The following is a 16423-nucleotide window of genomic DNA, read 5'->3' as shown; positions in this document are numbered from 1 at the left end:
TTTTAAAAAAAAAAATTTTTTTTATTGTATTATTTTTACGTGTACCGTCAAATCAGATCTGACTGGTACAGGAGGAGATTGCCCCCTCCTTCTCCAGCAGAGCATCTGGTGGATTTGAACCGTGTACTTCTGGGATTGCAGTTGAACAGATGCTTTTGATTCAAATTCATTTTCTCAAAAAACAACAGCATACTGGACTAGTGTTAGATTGATTATATGAAAGCCCCTTTCCAGAGTTTACAGAGAATTATTATTTTTTTTAAAGTCTGGGTTATTTTCCTAAAAGTATTATAGTTTATATTCTTATATTTAAAACTGTGCCCTATTTTTGTTTCTAAATCAATGAAACACAGCCTTAATCTTGACTAATCCAAAAAGCATCAAAAGAAGGCAGAAAAAATTCACAGATATTAGAAAGAAGTGGCCAATATGGAACGATTTCAGGAAGTACCATATGATTAAGGAAGAAGTTCAAGCTGCACTGAAGGCACTGGCAAAAACCAAGGCCCCAGGAATTGAGGGGAAACCAACTGACATATTAATAAAAAAACATGCAGCCCTAGATGTGTTCATCAGGTTGTGCCAAGAAATCTAGAACATAGCTGGCCATCTAAGTGGAAAAGAACCACATTTGTTGCCATTCTCAAAAAAGGTGACCCAAGAGAAGTAAGAAAATATCAAACAAAATCACTATTATCATATGTAAGTAAAATCTTGTTGAAGAGTAATAAAAAAATGGCTAGAACAGTACATTAACAGAGAACTGCCAGAATTTCAAGTTGAATTTAGAAGAGGGAAAAAACCAGAGATATAAATTTTTAATCTGTGAAGCAGTCAAAAGGATCTTGGCTGAAAGCAGAGACTATGAGAAGGAGGACAGCTGACTTTCCAAAAGATATTAAATTGTGTGGATCACAACAAATTTTAACCAACATTATTAGAATGGGAATTCCAAAACACTTAATTCTGCTCATGCAAAAGCTATACCTACACCAAGAAGCTGTTGTCCCAACAGCTGTTGTCAGATGCTGTTGAGCTGGGAAGGCCTCAGTGACCCTAGGAACAACAGACCTGAAAAAAACACTACAAGGCTTAAATGTATACAAATAAAACAGTATTTTTTTTTTAAAAAGGTATCAAATATATTTTAATATACAAAAGAAAAAATGGGCATCAAGGCTGTGTTTAATCTCCATTAACTATTCAATAGGTATGCTGAATAATTCATTGAAGAATTATGGACTTTATGAAGAAGAATGTGGCATGAGGATCATAAGAAGCCTTAATAACATGTATTATGAAGGGAGCTCTAGTGGCCTAGTGGCAAGACGCTGCACTGCAATCCCAGAGGTACGCGGTTCACATTCACTAGCTGCTCTGCTGGAGAAGGAGGGGGCAATCTCCCCCTGTACCAGTCAGATGTGATTTGACGGTACACATAAAAATAATACAATAAAAATTTTTTAAAAAAATAACATGTATATGCAAGTGAGGACTTAAAGTGCTGGCTGCAGTTCAAAGACTACAGCCTTCAATATGGACTACAAAAAATCTGGTAGGCCTTGTAGACTAACTGAGCTGAGTGACAGAATACAAGATCAACTTATAAGTAACATAAGCAACAAGAGAAAATGCTAAAAAAACCCACAAAAAGCAGTATAATTTATAATAGCCAAGTACAAGAGAAAATACTTAATAAAACTCACTAGACACTAAAGATCGATAAGAACAACTACAAAAACCTATTCTAAGAGACAAAATTAAATTGAAAAATATCCCATAGTCATAGATGGGAAAACAACATTGAGAAAATGATAATCCTACCAAAAGCAATCAACAGGTTAACACAATCCTGATACATGTACCAACCTCACTCTTCAAGGAGATGAGAGATGAAGAAAGGGCAATTTCCAATTTGGAAAAGAAAGAGACCTAAGGTCTTCTGAAAAACAAAAATGAAGTAGGAGGCATCTTACTTCCTGATCTCAAAACCTACTACAAAGCCACAGAAATAAAAACAGCATGGTATTGCTACCACAACAGACACACAGACCAACTGAACAGAATCAAGAACCCAGAAATCAACCCATCTATGTACAGTCAACTGATATTCGACAAGGAAATAAAACCCATTAAAAGGGAAAATGACAGCCTCTTTAACAAATGGTTCTGTCAAAACCTGCAGAAAATGGAAAGAGGGGTTATATCTCACACCACACACAAAACCAACTCTAAATGGTTAAAAGCCCTGTGGGTAAAACCAAACAAAACCCATAAAGATCGTCAGAGGAAAAAAAAGTGAGAAGCCCTAGTCTATGGCATAAACAGACTTGCCAAAAAAGACTTTTCACAGAGGCAACACATGTTTTCACGTGGCAAACAGACACATAGAAATGCTCAAAAATACTGGTAGAGAGATGCAAATCAAAACAACGAGGTAGCATCTCACCTTAGCAGATGTAGCAAAGTTTAACAGGAAAATAAAACAATACATGTTGGCAAAGATATGGAGGGTCTGGAACGCTCATGAATGGCTGGTGTACAACCATCACGGAAGGCAGTTTTGTGTTTCCTCAAAAAAAAAAGGGAGAAATCCCAATGACCCAGCTATTCCATACTAGGAATATATGTCAAAGAAATTAGAACTGGGTCATAAATGGAGTCTATCTCAACATGTACAACATGATCTTAGGAGTTTATTCACAATATAGAGAAAATGGAAACAGCCCAAGTATCCACTGACAAATTAATAAATTGAGAAACTGATACATTCACACAATGGAATACGAAGCAGCACTAAGGAGCAATGATTTAATAAAACACTACATAATATGGTAGGATCTAGACAGCATTATGCTGAGTGAACTCAGTCTTGTAAGGACAAATACTGTATAAGATCATTAATGTAAAAATGGAAGGATAACTAAATAAGACATGTATAAATACTCAAAAAGAGAAAGGAAGGGGTGAAGGGTGGAAAACAGCAGTGGTGAAGGAATAGGAAAGATTCAATGGGAACTTGAAAAGATGGTGTAATAAGAGGCAGAAGTCAACAGTAATACAGGATATAAAATATATATAAAAATATAATGTATATGAAACACAATGTAAGTGGAATATTATATAAAACAATGAATATAACACAATGTATGCAATTATTATATACAAACCAATAATAGTTAAAAAAAAAGAAAGCCAATACTAACTACAATAGCCAACTACAGATAAAGTACTTAAGATAAACATAAGTTGTTGTTGTTTGAAAATGACCATCATACCTAAATTACAGATTCAGTGCAATTCTACCTAATACAGGTCACAACATCTTTCTTCATGGTGACAGAAAAGGCAATTTTGAAATTTATCTGGAAAAGAAAACCTCTAGGATGGACAAAAGTAACTAGCAACACCACCAAAAAGAACTCAACAAAATTATAACAATAAAACCTTGCCTCTCAATAATCACAGTGAATGTGAATGGTTTAAATGCACCACTGAAGAGAAAAAGAGCAGTAAATTGGATAAAAAAAATCATCAATATGTTGTCTACAAGAGACACACCTGAAAAATGAAGATAAAGAAAAACTAAAAATAAAATGGTGGGGGAAAATAGACCAAGCAAATGGCAGCCAAAAAAAGGCAAGAGTAGCGATACTAATCTCTGATAAAATAAATTTCAATGCAATAGCCATCACAAAGAACAAAGAAGGTCACTACATAATGCTCAAAGGGTCAATTGAACAAGAGGACATAACAATAATGAATATCTATGCATCAAATGAAAGACTTGCAAAAAAATATAAAACAAACATTAACAAAACTGAAAAAGGAAATAGACAACACTAATATAGAACCTGGAGACTCCAATACACCACTCTCAAGAAAAGACAGAACTACTAGAATGAAACTCAACAAAGATATTGAAGAATTAAACCACACAATAAACAACTGGATCTCATAGACATTTATAGGCTAATGCACCGCAAAAAAAGGACAGTATATCTTTTTTCGAATGTGCATGGAACGTTCTCCAGAATAGATCACATTTTAGGTCACAAGACAAGCATCAATAAATTAAAAAACAGAGAAATAATACAAAGCATCTTCTCAGACCACAATGCCACAAAATAGAAATTAAGTGAATAAAGGAGAAAAAACCATACATTTGGAAGCTGAACACCACACCTTGCTTGAAAATGAGTGGGTACTAGAAGAATTAAAAAATGAAATAAAAAACTTTCTTGAAACAAATGACAATGAAAACACCACTTAACAAAACCTCTGGGAAATAACGAAAGCAGTAATCAGAGGTCAATTTATAGCCATAAGCAAACACCTCAAAAGGCAGTCAAAAATGACCATTGATTCTGTAACCCAACATCTCCAAAAAATTGAAAAAGAACAGCAAGAAAACCAAATACCCTTAAAAAAACCCCAAAATTATAAAAGTTAGAGTAGAAATAGATGAAATAGAAAACTGAAAAACAATTGAAACCATCAACAAAACTAAGAGTTGTTTCTTTGAAAAGGTTAATAAAATAGACAAACCACTAGCAAAACTAACATAAGATGGAAAAGACACAAATAATCCGAATAAGAGATGAAATGGCAGCATCACAACAGAACTAACTAAAATAAAAAGGCTAACATTAGAGTACTATGAAAAACTATACTCAAACAAATATGAAAACCTAGAGGAAATGGAGAAATATTTAGAAATTCACAACCTACCTAAACTGACACCAACTGAAACTGAACACGAAGAAATTGAAAAGAAGAAACTGAAAAGGTAATAAAACAACTTCCTCCCAAAAATAGTCCTGTTCCAGATGGCTTTACAAGTGAATTTTATCAAACATTCACAGAAGAACTGTCACCAATCCTACATAAACTATATCAGAAAATAGAAAAAAATGGAATTCTCCCAGACTCATTCTATAAAGCAAAACCAGGTAAAGATATTATTAAAATAGAAGACTATAGGCCAATATTTCTCATGAACATAGATGCAAAACTCCTGAATAAAATCCTGACCAACAGAATCCAATGATACATCAAAAAAATAATTCACCATGACCAAGTGGGATTCATAACAGGTATGCAGGGATGGCTCAAAATAAGAAAGACAATCACATTAACAAAGCAAAGAACAAGAACTATATGATCCTATCAATTGTTGCAGAAAAGGCCTTTGACAAAATCCAACACACTTTCCAGATTAAAACACTCAACAAAATAAGATTACAGGGGAATTTCTTCAACACAGTAAAGAGTATATATGCAAACCTGAGAGCCAACATTGTTCTCAATGGAGAGAGATTAAAGGCATTTACCCTGAGAACAGGAACTAGGCAAGGATGTCCACTATCACCTCTCGTATTCAATATTGTATTGGAAGTCCTAGCAATAACAATAAGGCAAGAGATGAAAATAAGAGGTATCCAAATTGGCAAAGAGGAAGTAAAATTTTCTCTCTATGAAGATTATATGATAGTTTACTTAGAAGACTCTAAAAACTCAGCAAAAAAAAACCACTGGACATAAAAAAAAAAAAAGAAAGAAAACTACTGGACATGGTTGACCAAGTCAGTAAAGTGGCAGGATATAAGATCAACATACAAAAATCAACTGGATTGTTCTACAGTGACAAAATGAATACAGAACTGGGGCTGAGAAAAACAATACTCTTCACAATAGCTTATCACAAGATTAAATACTTAGGAGTAAAACTAACCAGAAGCACAAAGAATCTAGTCAAAGAAAATTAAAAAAAAACAAAAAACATTATTCAAGAAACAAAAGAGAACTGGAGAGGTGGAAGAATATCCCTTGCTCATGGATAGGAAGACTCAATATTATGAAAATGACAATACTACCAAAGGCAATTTACACTTTCAATGCAATCCCAATACAAATACTAATTCCATTCTTCAATGAGGTGGAAAAGGCCAATTTCATTTGGAAGGGAAAGAGGCCCAGAATAAGCAAAGCACTCCTTAAAAAGAGAAACAAGGTAGGAGGCATCTCACTCTCTGATTTCAAATCCCACTACACTGTCGTGGTGGTCAAGACAGCATGGCACTGGTAAAATGACAGACACATAGATCAATGGAATAGAATTGAGAACCCGGAAATCAGCCATCTACCTGTGATCAACTGATTTTTGACAGGGAGATGAAATCAGTTAAGTGGGGAAATAACAACTTTTTAACAAATGGTGTTGGCAAAATTGGAAAACTATCTGCAGAAAACTCAAGCAAACTCACACCTCACTCTATACATACCTAACCTAATTCAAGGTGGATCATGGACCTAGGACTAAAACCAAGGACTATAAATTTCATTAAAGGAAAGCTTGGAAGAACTCTAGACATCCTAATCCACCACATCAACAGTCTTCCAAGCATCCTGAAAAATCTACAACAAGGAGAGGATAAAAAGATGAATGGGACCTTCTAAGAATCAAATCCCTATACATATCCAAAAACTATTCCAACAGGGTAAAAAGGGAAGCCACAGACTGGGAAAAAGTATTTGGTAATAACATGTCAGATAAGGGACATATATCTAGAATTTATAAAATACTCGAGCACCACAACAAAATAAAAGTAAATAAACCAGTTGAAAAATGGGCACAGGATATGAACAGACACTTCAACAAAGAAGACATTCAGAAGGCACACAAACACATGAAGAAATGTTCAAAATCCCTAGCTCCAAGAGAGATGCAAATCAAAACAACTAGGAGATATCTCACTCTAGTAAGAAGAGCAAAATTGAACAGAACAGCAAACATCAAATGCTGGTGAGGTTGTGGAGAAACTGGAACCCTTATTCACTGTTGGTGGGAGTATAAAATGGTGCTTTCTCAAAAAGTTGCAAATAGAAATACCATTTGAGGTGAGCTCTGGTGGCCTAGTGGCAGGAAACTGCACTGCAATCCCAGAGGTGCACGGTTCAAATCCACCAGATGCTCTGCTGAAGAAGGAGGAACAATCGCCTCCTGTACCAGTCAGATTCAATTTGACGGTACACACATACATACATAAAAAAAAAAAAAAAAAAAAAAAAAAAAAAAAGAAATACCATTTGACCCACCAATTCCACTATTGGGAATTTACCCTAAAGAAATCATAACTGCCACTCAAGCAGATATATGCACACCCATGTTTATTGCAGCTTTGTCGCAATAGCAAAGAGCTGGAAACAACTCAAGTGTCCATCAACAAACATGGATAGAGAAGCTCTGGTATAATCACACAATGGAATACTATGCATCACTGAAAAACAAGGAACACATGAAATATTATGCAAAGTAGATGATCCTTGAGGACATTATGCTAAGTCACAAAAGGACAAATATTGCATAGGGCCACTGTTGTAAAACCAGACTGACACCAGGGTTGAGGGAAGACAGAAAAGCAGCGGAGGAATGATGTATATTGCATTGAAACAGATGAGGGAAAGAACTGTTTAAAAGGGACATATGAATGGGTATTCTTGTCATTACAGAATTCCAGAGTGAAGGCTGCATAGTGTAGTGGATTGGGGGGAGGGTTTGCATAACTGTGAGTTTTTCTTTTTATTTTCAAAGAGAAGAGTGAATTGGGGGTGATGGGGTGGGCCGGGAGAAACGTGCAACAATGAATGACTGGAAACCCTAAATCTCTGTAAACTTTCACTTAAAGTAATAAAAAAATAAAATAAAAAAGAGAAAATACAGGAATTCTTCAAAAAAAGAATCAAAAGATGACATACAACAACCCAAAATTAGCATACACAGCAACAATATTTAGAAACTAAGCATCACAGCAACACACAAAGTATAATAAACATGTTGTTGATTGCCTTTGAGTTGAGCACGACTCATAGTAACCCAATGAACAAAAGGCTTGAAGCCCCTCTACAACTATAGACACTTACCAAAATTCATAGAGTTTCTGGAGCAATATTATTTAGGAAGTGGATGCCACTTCTGCTTGCAATAATAAACATAGGAGGCTAAAATTAGGGAACCACAGGTAGGCACATGTAACTCAGGACAACTACAATACAAAAAGAGTGAAGTAAGTGTAGCTACAGTGTAGCTACAGAACTTTTTCCCCCCCAAGTTTAACCGAACTTTTAAAAGTAGAGAAAGTTAACGTGACTTCAGCATAAACTGTTTTAGAGAGGAAAATAAAATTTTAATTTCTAAGGTAACTTCCAAAAATATTAATAAACCTTCTGATCAAAATAAGAGAGGAAAATAAGAAAGGTTTTTAGTTGTTGTGCACCACTGAATCAGAAAACCCTTCAGTGGGTTTTCAGAGGTAGTCAATCGCACAGGAGGAGACTGCCCATCGTTCTTCCACAGGGCAGCTGGTGGATTCAAACCACATGTCTTTGGGGTTGCAGCACAACTTCTTACTACCAGGCCACCAGAGCTCCCAAAATAATAGCAGTAAAGAAAAAAATAGAAAAGCCATCAATAAGATTAACTAAGCACAGAAAAGTAGATGGAATAAAGAAACCTGCTACCCTGCAGAATAGAGCAAAACAACAGCAATAAAAACATCTCTCTCAATAATTAACTGTATGGGTGAATTAAATGCACCAGCCAAGAGAAAAGGAGAAACAGAATGGACAGAAAAACATGACTCACCAATACATTATCTACAGAAGCCATATCTTGGACACAAGGACAAAGAGAGACTTAAAAATCAAAGTGTAGAAAAAATACATCAAGAAATGGCAATTAAGAAAGAGCAGGAATAGCAATATTAATTTCTGATAAAACAGATTTCAAGACAACAACAGAGACTGAGACTGTTGTAGCTGTTGCTGGGTGGCACTGATTCTAGTACTAGGCATAGCGACTCTATGAACAACCAATTGAACACTGTCCTATCCTGTGCCATCTTCATAATTTCCAACACACTCAAGTCCATTACTGCAGTCACTGTGTCAATCCACCTGGCTGAGGGTCTTCTCACCACCTCTCCACCTTTCCAAGCATGATGTACCTCTCCAACCAATAATCTCTTGTAGCAACATAGCCAAAGTATGTAAGATGAAGATTCATCATCTTTGCCTCCAAGGAACACTCTGGGAGTACCTTCTCCATGACCTGTTTGTTCTGTTGGCAGTCCACGGGATCTGTATGCTCTTCTCCAACACCATAGTTCAAAGGTGTCCTAATTCTTCTGTCATCCTTAGTCAATGTCTAGCTCTCAAGTGCATACCAAGTGACTAAAAAGACCACGGCCTAAATTGGACATTCTTTTGTCCTCAGACTGACAACATTACTCCTCATGACTTTCCCAGTGCTGTATGTCTCCTGATCTCATGAATGCAGGTACCAAGTATGCTGATTGTGAATCCAAGTAAGATGAAATTGTTGACAGTCTCAATCCTTTCTCTGTTCATCACGCTGCCTCTCAGTCCACTGGTGAGGACTGATGCTTCCTTGATGTTGAGATGCAATCCCTATTGAAAGCTACAATGTTTAACCTTCTGCAACAACTGCTTCATGTCCTCATCACTTTCAGCAAACAAGGTTGTGTCATTTGCATAATGAAGGTTACTGTTGAGTCTTCCTCTGACCCTGATGCCACATTTTTCTTAAGAGTACAACTTCTCAAATAATTTTTCTCAGCATATAAATGAAATAATTGTGGGGAAAAAATACTACCCTGACATATACCTTTCTTTATTATAAACCATTCTGTATTCTCATGTTAGTAGGAGAAAAATGAGACTGGGAAGGGCATCTATTACCCTTAAATGCCTTAATGAGTAAAGGGGTCCTGCAAAAAAAAAAAAAGCTCTATTTTGATGGCAAATTCTACTAATTACTCAAGAGAAGACCTGACACCAAATCTACTCCAACTATTTGAGAATGTAAAGAATACAGAAATGGATGGAATACTGCAGAATTAAAATATATAATAATATAGAAAAAGAGAATACTATGAAGTGAGCATAAGCCTGACATCAAAGTCAGGCAAAGACATATCTAAAAAAAGAAAATTATAATCACTTTCTCTCATGAACATAAATGTAAAATTCAGTAAGATCCTAGCAAAATTCAATCAAATCATATAAAAAAAATAAAACTATCATGGTCAACCAAGATTCATACTAGGTACAAATACCCACCAAGAAAATTACTAGATCTAGTTAAATGATTTGGCAAAGTGGCAAGGTACAAGACAAACACACACACACACACACAAAAATCCTTAGTACTTCTCTACAGCAATAAGAATTCTGGAAAGGAAAAAAGAAAACTGCCATTTATAATGCTGCTGCTATTGTGTTTCATGAAGTTGGAGGTGATCTATAGCTGACAGTTAGTTCAGCTTTCAAAGCTCCAGCCACCCAAAAGAGGAAACAATTATATATAAATCTAAGCAGAAAATAAAAAAAATCTATACAAAGAGGACAACCAAGCCCTACTACAAGAAACCAAAAGAGACCTCATAAATAAAATAATATACCATGCTTATGGATAGGTCAGTATCATTGTGAAAATGTCAGTAAGACCAAAAGCAATGTACAGATATTGCAATCATGATTCATTCTTCAAAGACATGTAGCAAGTACCTGCCAAGTTTATATGAAAAGCAAAGAAATCCTGGCTAATGAAAGTTCTAATGAAAGTGAAAAACAAAGCAAGAGGCATCACATGTCCTGATCGCAGAAGCTACTATACCCAGTGTTGATAATCAGTGTGGTACTTAAAACGGTGACAGATACACTTACAGACAGCTGATCTTTGAAAGAGATGAAATACAGTAAGTCGGGGGGAAAACGGGCTTTTTAACAATCAAGGACCTATGTATAAAGCCTAAAATTATAAACAGTATTAAAAAAAAATTGGAGCCAACTTGGGAGCTTTAATCTACGGTATAAATAACTATAAATTTACACAGGATAATAAGCTAGATGACTGGGACATGGTAGGCATTAAGATTCCTAGGTGTGCATCAAAACACTACTCTGAAAGAGTAAAAAGAGAATACAGAGATTGGGAAAAATTATTCAGTAGAGACATATTTGACAAAGGACTGATCTGTGAAAGTTATAGAAAATGCCAATATTTTCTAAGCAAAAAGGAAAACAACCAAATTCCACATGAGGCAGAGGAAAAGAAAAATACTTCTCCAAAGGAGACATTCAAATAGTAAGCACACACATGAAGAAATGCTCTAGATCATCAGCTATTGTTGCTATGTGCTGTTAACCCAGAACTGACACATAGCTCATCCTCTAGCCAGGTTTTCAGAAGGTGTAAAGGGCATGAGAGAAGAATGCCCATCTTCCTCCTCTGTAGCACCTGGTGGATTTGAATCATGTGCCTTTGGGTTGGAAGTGCAATTCCTTATCCACTGCCTGAAAGTGAGGGTGACTAGCACTTGGTGTAGAAGATCAAAGACTACAACCTTCAACACAGATTATGTCTCAACATCAAAAAGACAAAATTCTTACCAATGGCCATATAGGCAACATCATGATAAATTAAGAAAAGGCTGAAAATGTCAACTACTTCATCTTCTTGAATCCACAATCAATACTCATAGTATAAGCAGTCAGAAGATATTTTTGTTTTTTTATTTTATTATTTTGTGTGTGTACCATCAAATTGGATCTGACTGGTACAGGAGGAGAACTACCCCTCCTTCTCCAGCAGAGCAACTGGTGGATTCGAACCTCATACCTCTGAGATTGCAATGCAGCTTCTTGACACTAAGCCAACAGAGCTCCCTCAGAAGACATTTTGCACTTGGAAAATCTGTAGTCAAGAACCTCTCCAAATTTTTGAGGAGCAGTTTGAGACATCAGTTTGAGAACTAAGGTGTGTCTAATTCCTACCATGGTCTTTTTAAATAACTTTTTATGCATCTGAGAGCTAGACAGTGACTAAGGAAGACAGAGGAATTGATGCCTTTCAACTGTGATATTGCAATAGAGCACTGAAGATCCCATGGACTGCCAAAAGAACAAGCAGGTATAATTCGGGAAAATGTAAAGCCAAAATACTCCTTGGAAGCAAGGATATTGAAGCTTTGTCTCACATACTTTGCGCATGTTGTTAGGAGAGGTTGTTTTTTGGATAAAGACATGCTTGGAAAGGTTGAAAGTAAATGAAGGAGAGGAAGCCTTTCAACTAAGTGGACTGACAGTCAGTGACTACAGCAGTGGGGTTGAGTGTGTCAGATTGTGAGGACAGCACAGGATAGGACAGTTCAGATCAGTTGTTCATTAGCTCACTTTGGGTCATCCTCAGCTCAACCGCACCTAACAACAGCAACAACGATTGAATACCAGATGAGTTTTAAAATGACATTAAGAGAACCATCTATGAAGAAACCAAAAATTCATTACAAAGAGAAGAGAAAGAAAAGTCCTGACAATAGATGTCAGTAGAAACTCTGAAAATTGCAGTAAAATGTAGAGAGGTTAAAAAAGGGGAAGACATGCTGAAGAAAAGATTTCAAAGGGTAGGTAGAGACAACAAAGCAAAGTATAGCAAAATATGCAGAGCTAGACTTAAGAGAGTCAGAAGGGAAGAACTTGATTGGTATTTCTTAACCTGAAAGAACTGAAGAACAAATTCATGCTTCAAATTTGCAGTATTGGGGGGGGGGGGAGGACTGGGTGGGGAGAGAAGTACAGCAATGAATGAATGGAAATCCAAAATCTCTGTAAATGCTCATTCAAATTATTAAAAAAAAATTTGCAGTATTGAAGGATGATATGGGCACAATCTTGAATAATGCAAAAATCATCAAAAGAAGATGGAGTGCATGGAATCACTGTACAAAAAGAATTGGTCAGGGAGCTCTGGTAGCCTAGTGGCAAGAAGCTGCACTGCAATCCCAAAGGTGTGTGGTTCAAATTGGTCAACAATGAACCATTTCAAGAAGAAGAGTATGATCATGCGCCAATGATAATAGAGGAAGAAATCCAAAGTGCACTGAAAGCACTGACAAAAAAATTAAGGCCCCAGAAATAGATGCAATACCAAGTGACACATTTCAATAAAGAGATGTAGCCATGGATGTGCTTTCTAATGTCAATAAATATGGAAGACAGCTACCTGGCCATCTGACTAGAAGTGTGAAATAGTGGATCTGTTTCTATTCCCAAGAAAGGTGATCCAAAAGAATGTGGATATTACTGAACAATATCATTAATAACAATACAGGTAAAATCTTACTGCTAGAAGAGTCTATGGACTGTGACACAAGGATATCATCAGATGAATTGTGACTGAAAGCAGAGACTATCACAAAGAGGTCTGTGTTTTATTAACTATGCAATGACATGTGACTGTGTGAATCATACCAAATTATGGTTAACATTGAGAAAAAAGGGAGTAATGTGGCTTCAGGCTTGGAGGAAAACTCATCAACAACCTATGTTATGCAGATGACACAACCTTGAGAAGGACTTGAGGCACTTGCTGCAGCAGGTCAAGGACTACAGTCTTCAGAATGGATTGAAGCTCAACATCAAGAAAACAAAGATTCTCACCACTGGGCAACTGACAGCACCATGATAGTTGGAGGAAAGATTGACGTTGTTAACAATTACAACGTGCTCAACTCCACAATCAACACTCTTGGCACCAGCAGTGAGGAAAACAAAAGATGAATTGCACTGGGAAAATCTTTCAGAGACCTCTCTAGAATGCTGAAAAGCAACGATGTCAGTCTAGAGACTACAGAGTGCCTGATCCAGGCCATGGTATTCACAATTACTTTCTTTGCATCAGAGAGCTGGACAATGACTAAGGATGACAAAAGAATATCTTTGAGCTGTGGTGCTGGAGAAGAGTCTTGAACATACCACGGACTGACAAGAAAACAAACCGATCTGTCTTGGAGAGGGTGAAATCAAGTTTCTTCTTGGGGGCTAGGATTTTGAAAGCTCCATCTCACATACTTTGGGCATGGGGCCAGGGGGAACTGATCCTTGGAGAAGGACATCATGCTCAGAAGGGTGGAGGGACAGCACATGAGAAGACTTCAGATGAGATTAATTGATACAGTAACTGTGGCAATGGGGGTTGGTGTGTCAGTCAGAGAGACTGGCTCAGGATAGGGCAGGCTTTAGAGCTGCTGTATATAGGGTCGCTAAGAGGTGCAGGCAACTCTTTGGAACATAACAACAGTCATCAATTATTAATCCATCTCAACTGCATGTCTGATCAATTTCAGACAGCAAAAATTGGTAGGATACCTCTCTTTCTTCATCTTTGCTTTAGTGGTGGATGCATATAATAACAGTTGTATTAACTAACAGGTCTTCCTTGAATGGTAATTGTTAGTATCCTATTACTCACAGGATTATACTTCAAGATAAACAGTGAAATATTCTTTTTAACTACAAATAAGATACCATCCTTTCTCAACTTGTCATTCCTGGAATAACATTTTATATGATTGTCTGATTCTAAGTGGCTAATATAGTTCATCTCAGCTCACTAATGTTCAGGATATCTTTATAAGTTCCATTTTATTTTTTATAACTTCCATTTCCTAGATTTGTACTTTATATATTCAGTGTTCTAATCATTAATGGATGTTTTGCAGCCATTTCTCCTTATTTTTCATTGTCTTCCAATCTGAGACACTTAATTTCTGGTATTATATCTAATAATTTAACTTTCTATTCATAAGGTTTTTTGAAGGTCTGTAATTTCAGAAGTGCGTGGCCAATCCTGCTTTTTAAACTGTAAGATCTGCTGATGCCTGTCCACCATGGGTGATGCTGCTGGTATTGGAAATATGAATAGAAAAATTTCTAGCATAACAGCAACTCATAAGACACCTCAGTACAGGAAATTGACAAGTGCTATATGCTTAAGAGCAAACTAGAAACAAGCAAGCATATCCATATACAAACTCTAAAAAAAGAAGCAACATTATTAGTTACCCCACCCATACAGCCAACTGAAGACAAGTGCCATACACTTAAGAGGAAGCCCCAAGACAAGCACGCATACAAATATAAAGGAAACATGGATGTTATGTAAGGTGTTGAGGGTGCATCAAGAGTCAGGTACCCTGCTTGGAGCAGTTTCTATTGGCCTCAGAAGTGTTGTTATGTGCTGCTAAGTCATTGACCCTCCAGCCAAGTTCTCAGAGGCAGTAAATCCTCTGGGAGGAGACTGAAAATCTTTCTTACAGAGCAGCTGGTGAATGCAAAGCCTTGTGATTGGCAGCAAAGGTAGCTCTCTTTCAGAGAAATGTAGGAGCCCTGATTCCCAAGAGAAATTTCTATGGCCAGAAAGCAAAGCTCTGCAATATCAGGGAAAAAATTTTTATTTATGTCTACTTACCTTAAAGAGTATTTTGAATGTTTGATGTAGAAAGGCTCTCGGGGACTTAAAAATTTCAGCTGGAATTTAACAAAAAAACACTTCATGAGGTTATGCAAGCAAAATACCTCAACCTAAGTAAAATATACCATGCATTTTTAATTTTTTATGTGTGTACCATCAAATAGAATCTGACTGGTACAGGAGGCAATTGTTCCTCCTTCTTCAGCAGAGCATCTGGTGGATTTGAACCTCATATCTCTGGTATTGCAGTGCAGCTTCTTGCCACTAGGCCACCAGTGCTTGCTTATACCGTGCATTTTTTAAAGATAGATTTTATAGTTTTAGGTATACCCACAGATTTAGCTAAAATAAATGCTCATGTGCTAAAGACACATTTAAATAAATCTGAATATTAATTTAATCAAGGTTTTACTAGAGCAAATGTAACTCAGAAAAATGTCTGAGATGATACAAAAGAAAAAGCTAACTCAGAAGAGAAAAAGAAAGTTAAAACTTTATATGTGGACAAGTATTAACGATATTTTAATTTTTAAATGAAGAACCATAATCTCTTTTCATGTTTTTTCCCAAATAAAGAAACAATAACTTCTTTTTATGCATGTTTTCCAAATATTTAAAGCATTTTAACATTTTTATTATTACTTAAATATAAATTTAAGTTGATTACAACTTAAATAAGAATTTAAGTTCAATAATAATCTGTAAAACAGGCTCTAAATTGGCAGCAATAGCTGCCCCAATAATTTTGGCCATTCTCTGGTCTTTTCCCTCTAGATCCCAGTTGTTAAAAGAGGGAAAAATTTAAGAAAATGTATAACAAATAATTTTGAACATTATAATCTTTTAAGCTTAAGGCTAGAAGTATTAACAATATCATCATTTCTAATCCAGAGATACATGTTCCAATGCAGTACCTATTTTCCATAAGTGGTTTTGGTAAGAGGAATGTTGTAAATGTGGATACATTTTCACTATTCCTCCTGTGTTATTAGCTTGAGCAGTTATAAATCCATTGCCATCTTTAATCTAACTTAATTCTTTTTTAAAAAACTTTAAGTTTGTTATTAATTTCAGTGAAAATTTACAGAG

At 36.1% G+C, this 16423-nt stretch overlaps 1 protein-coding gene across 1 annotated transcript in view; it reads right to left on the bottom strand.

The window, feature by feature from the left end:
• The window catches only part of CEP192 (centrosomal protein 192kDa), a 250033-nt gene that overhangs the window by 3112 nt on the left and 230498 nt on the right, over window positions 1-16423 (bottom strand). Inside the window, 1 exon segment of the mRNA XM_006902756.1 lies at window positions 15332-15390. Coding sequence (XP_006902818.1) covers window positions 15332-15390 — 59 coding nt within the window.

This window comes from Elephantulus edwardii, unplaced genomic scaffold (genome assembly GCF_000299155.1).
Source record: "Elephantulus edwardii isolate Elephantulus edwardi_28Jun2011 unplaced genomic scaffold, EleEdw1.0 scaffold00446, whole genome shotgun sequence".
Classification (NCBI taxonomy): domain Eukaryota; kingdom Metazoa; phylum Chordata; class Mammalia; order Macroscelidea; family Macroscelididae; genus Elephantulus; species Elephantulus edwardii.
Note: the sequence above shows the minus strand (reverse complement) of the source record. Positions and strands in the feature narration are given on the sequence as shown.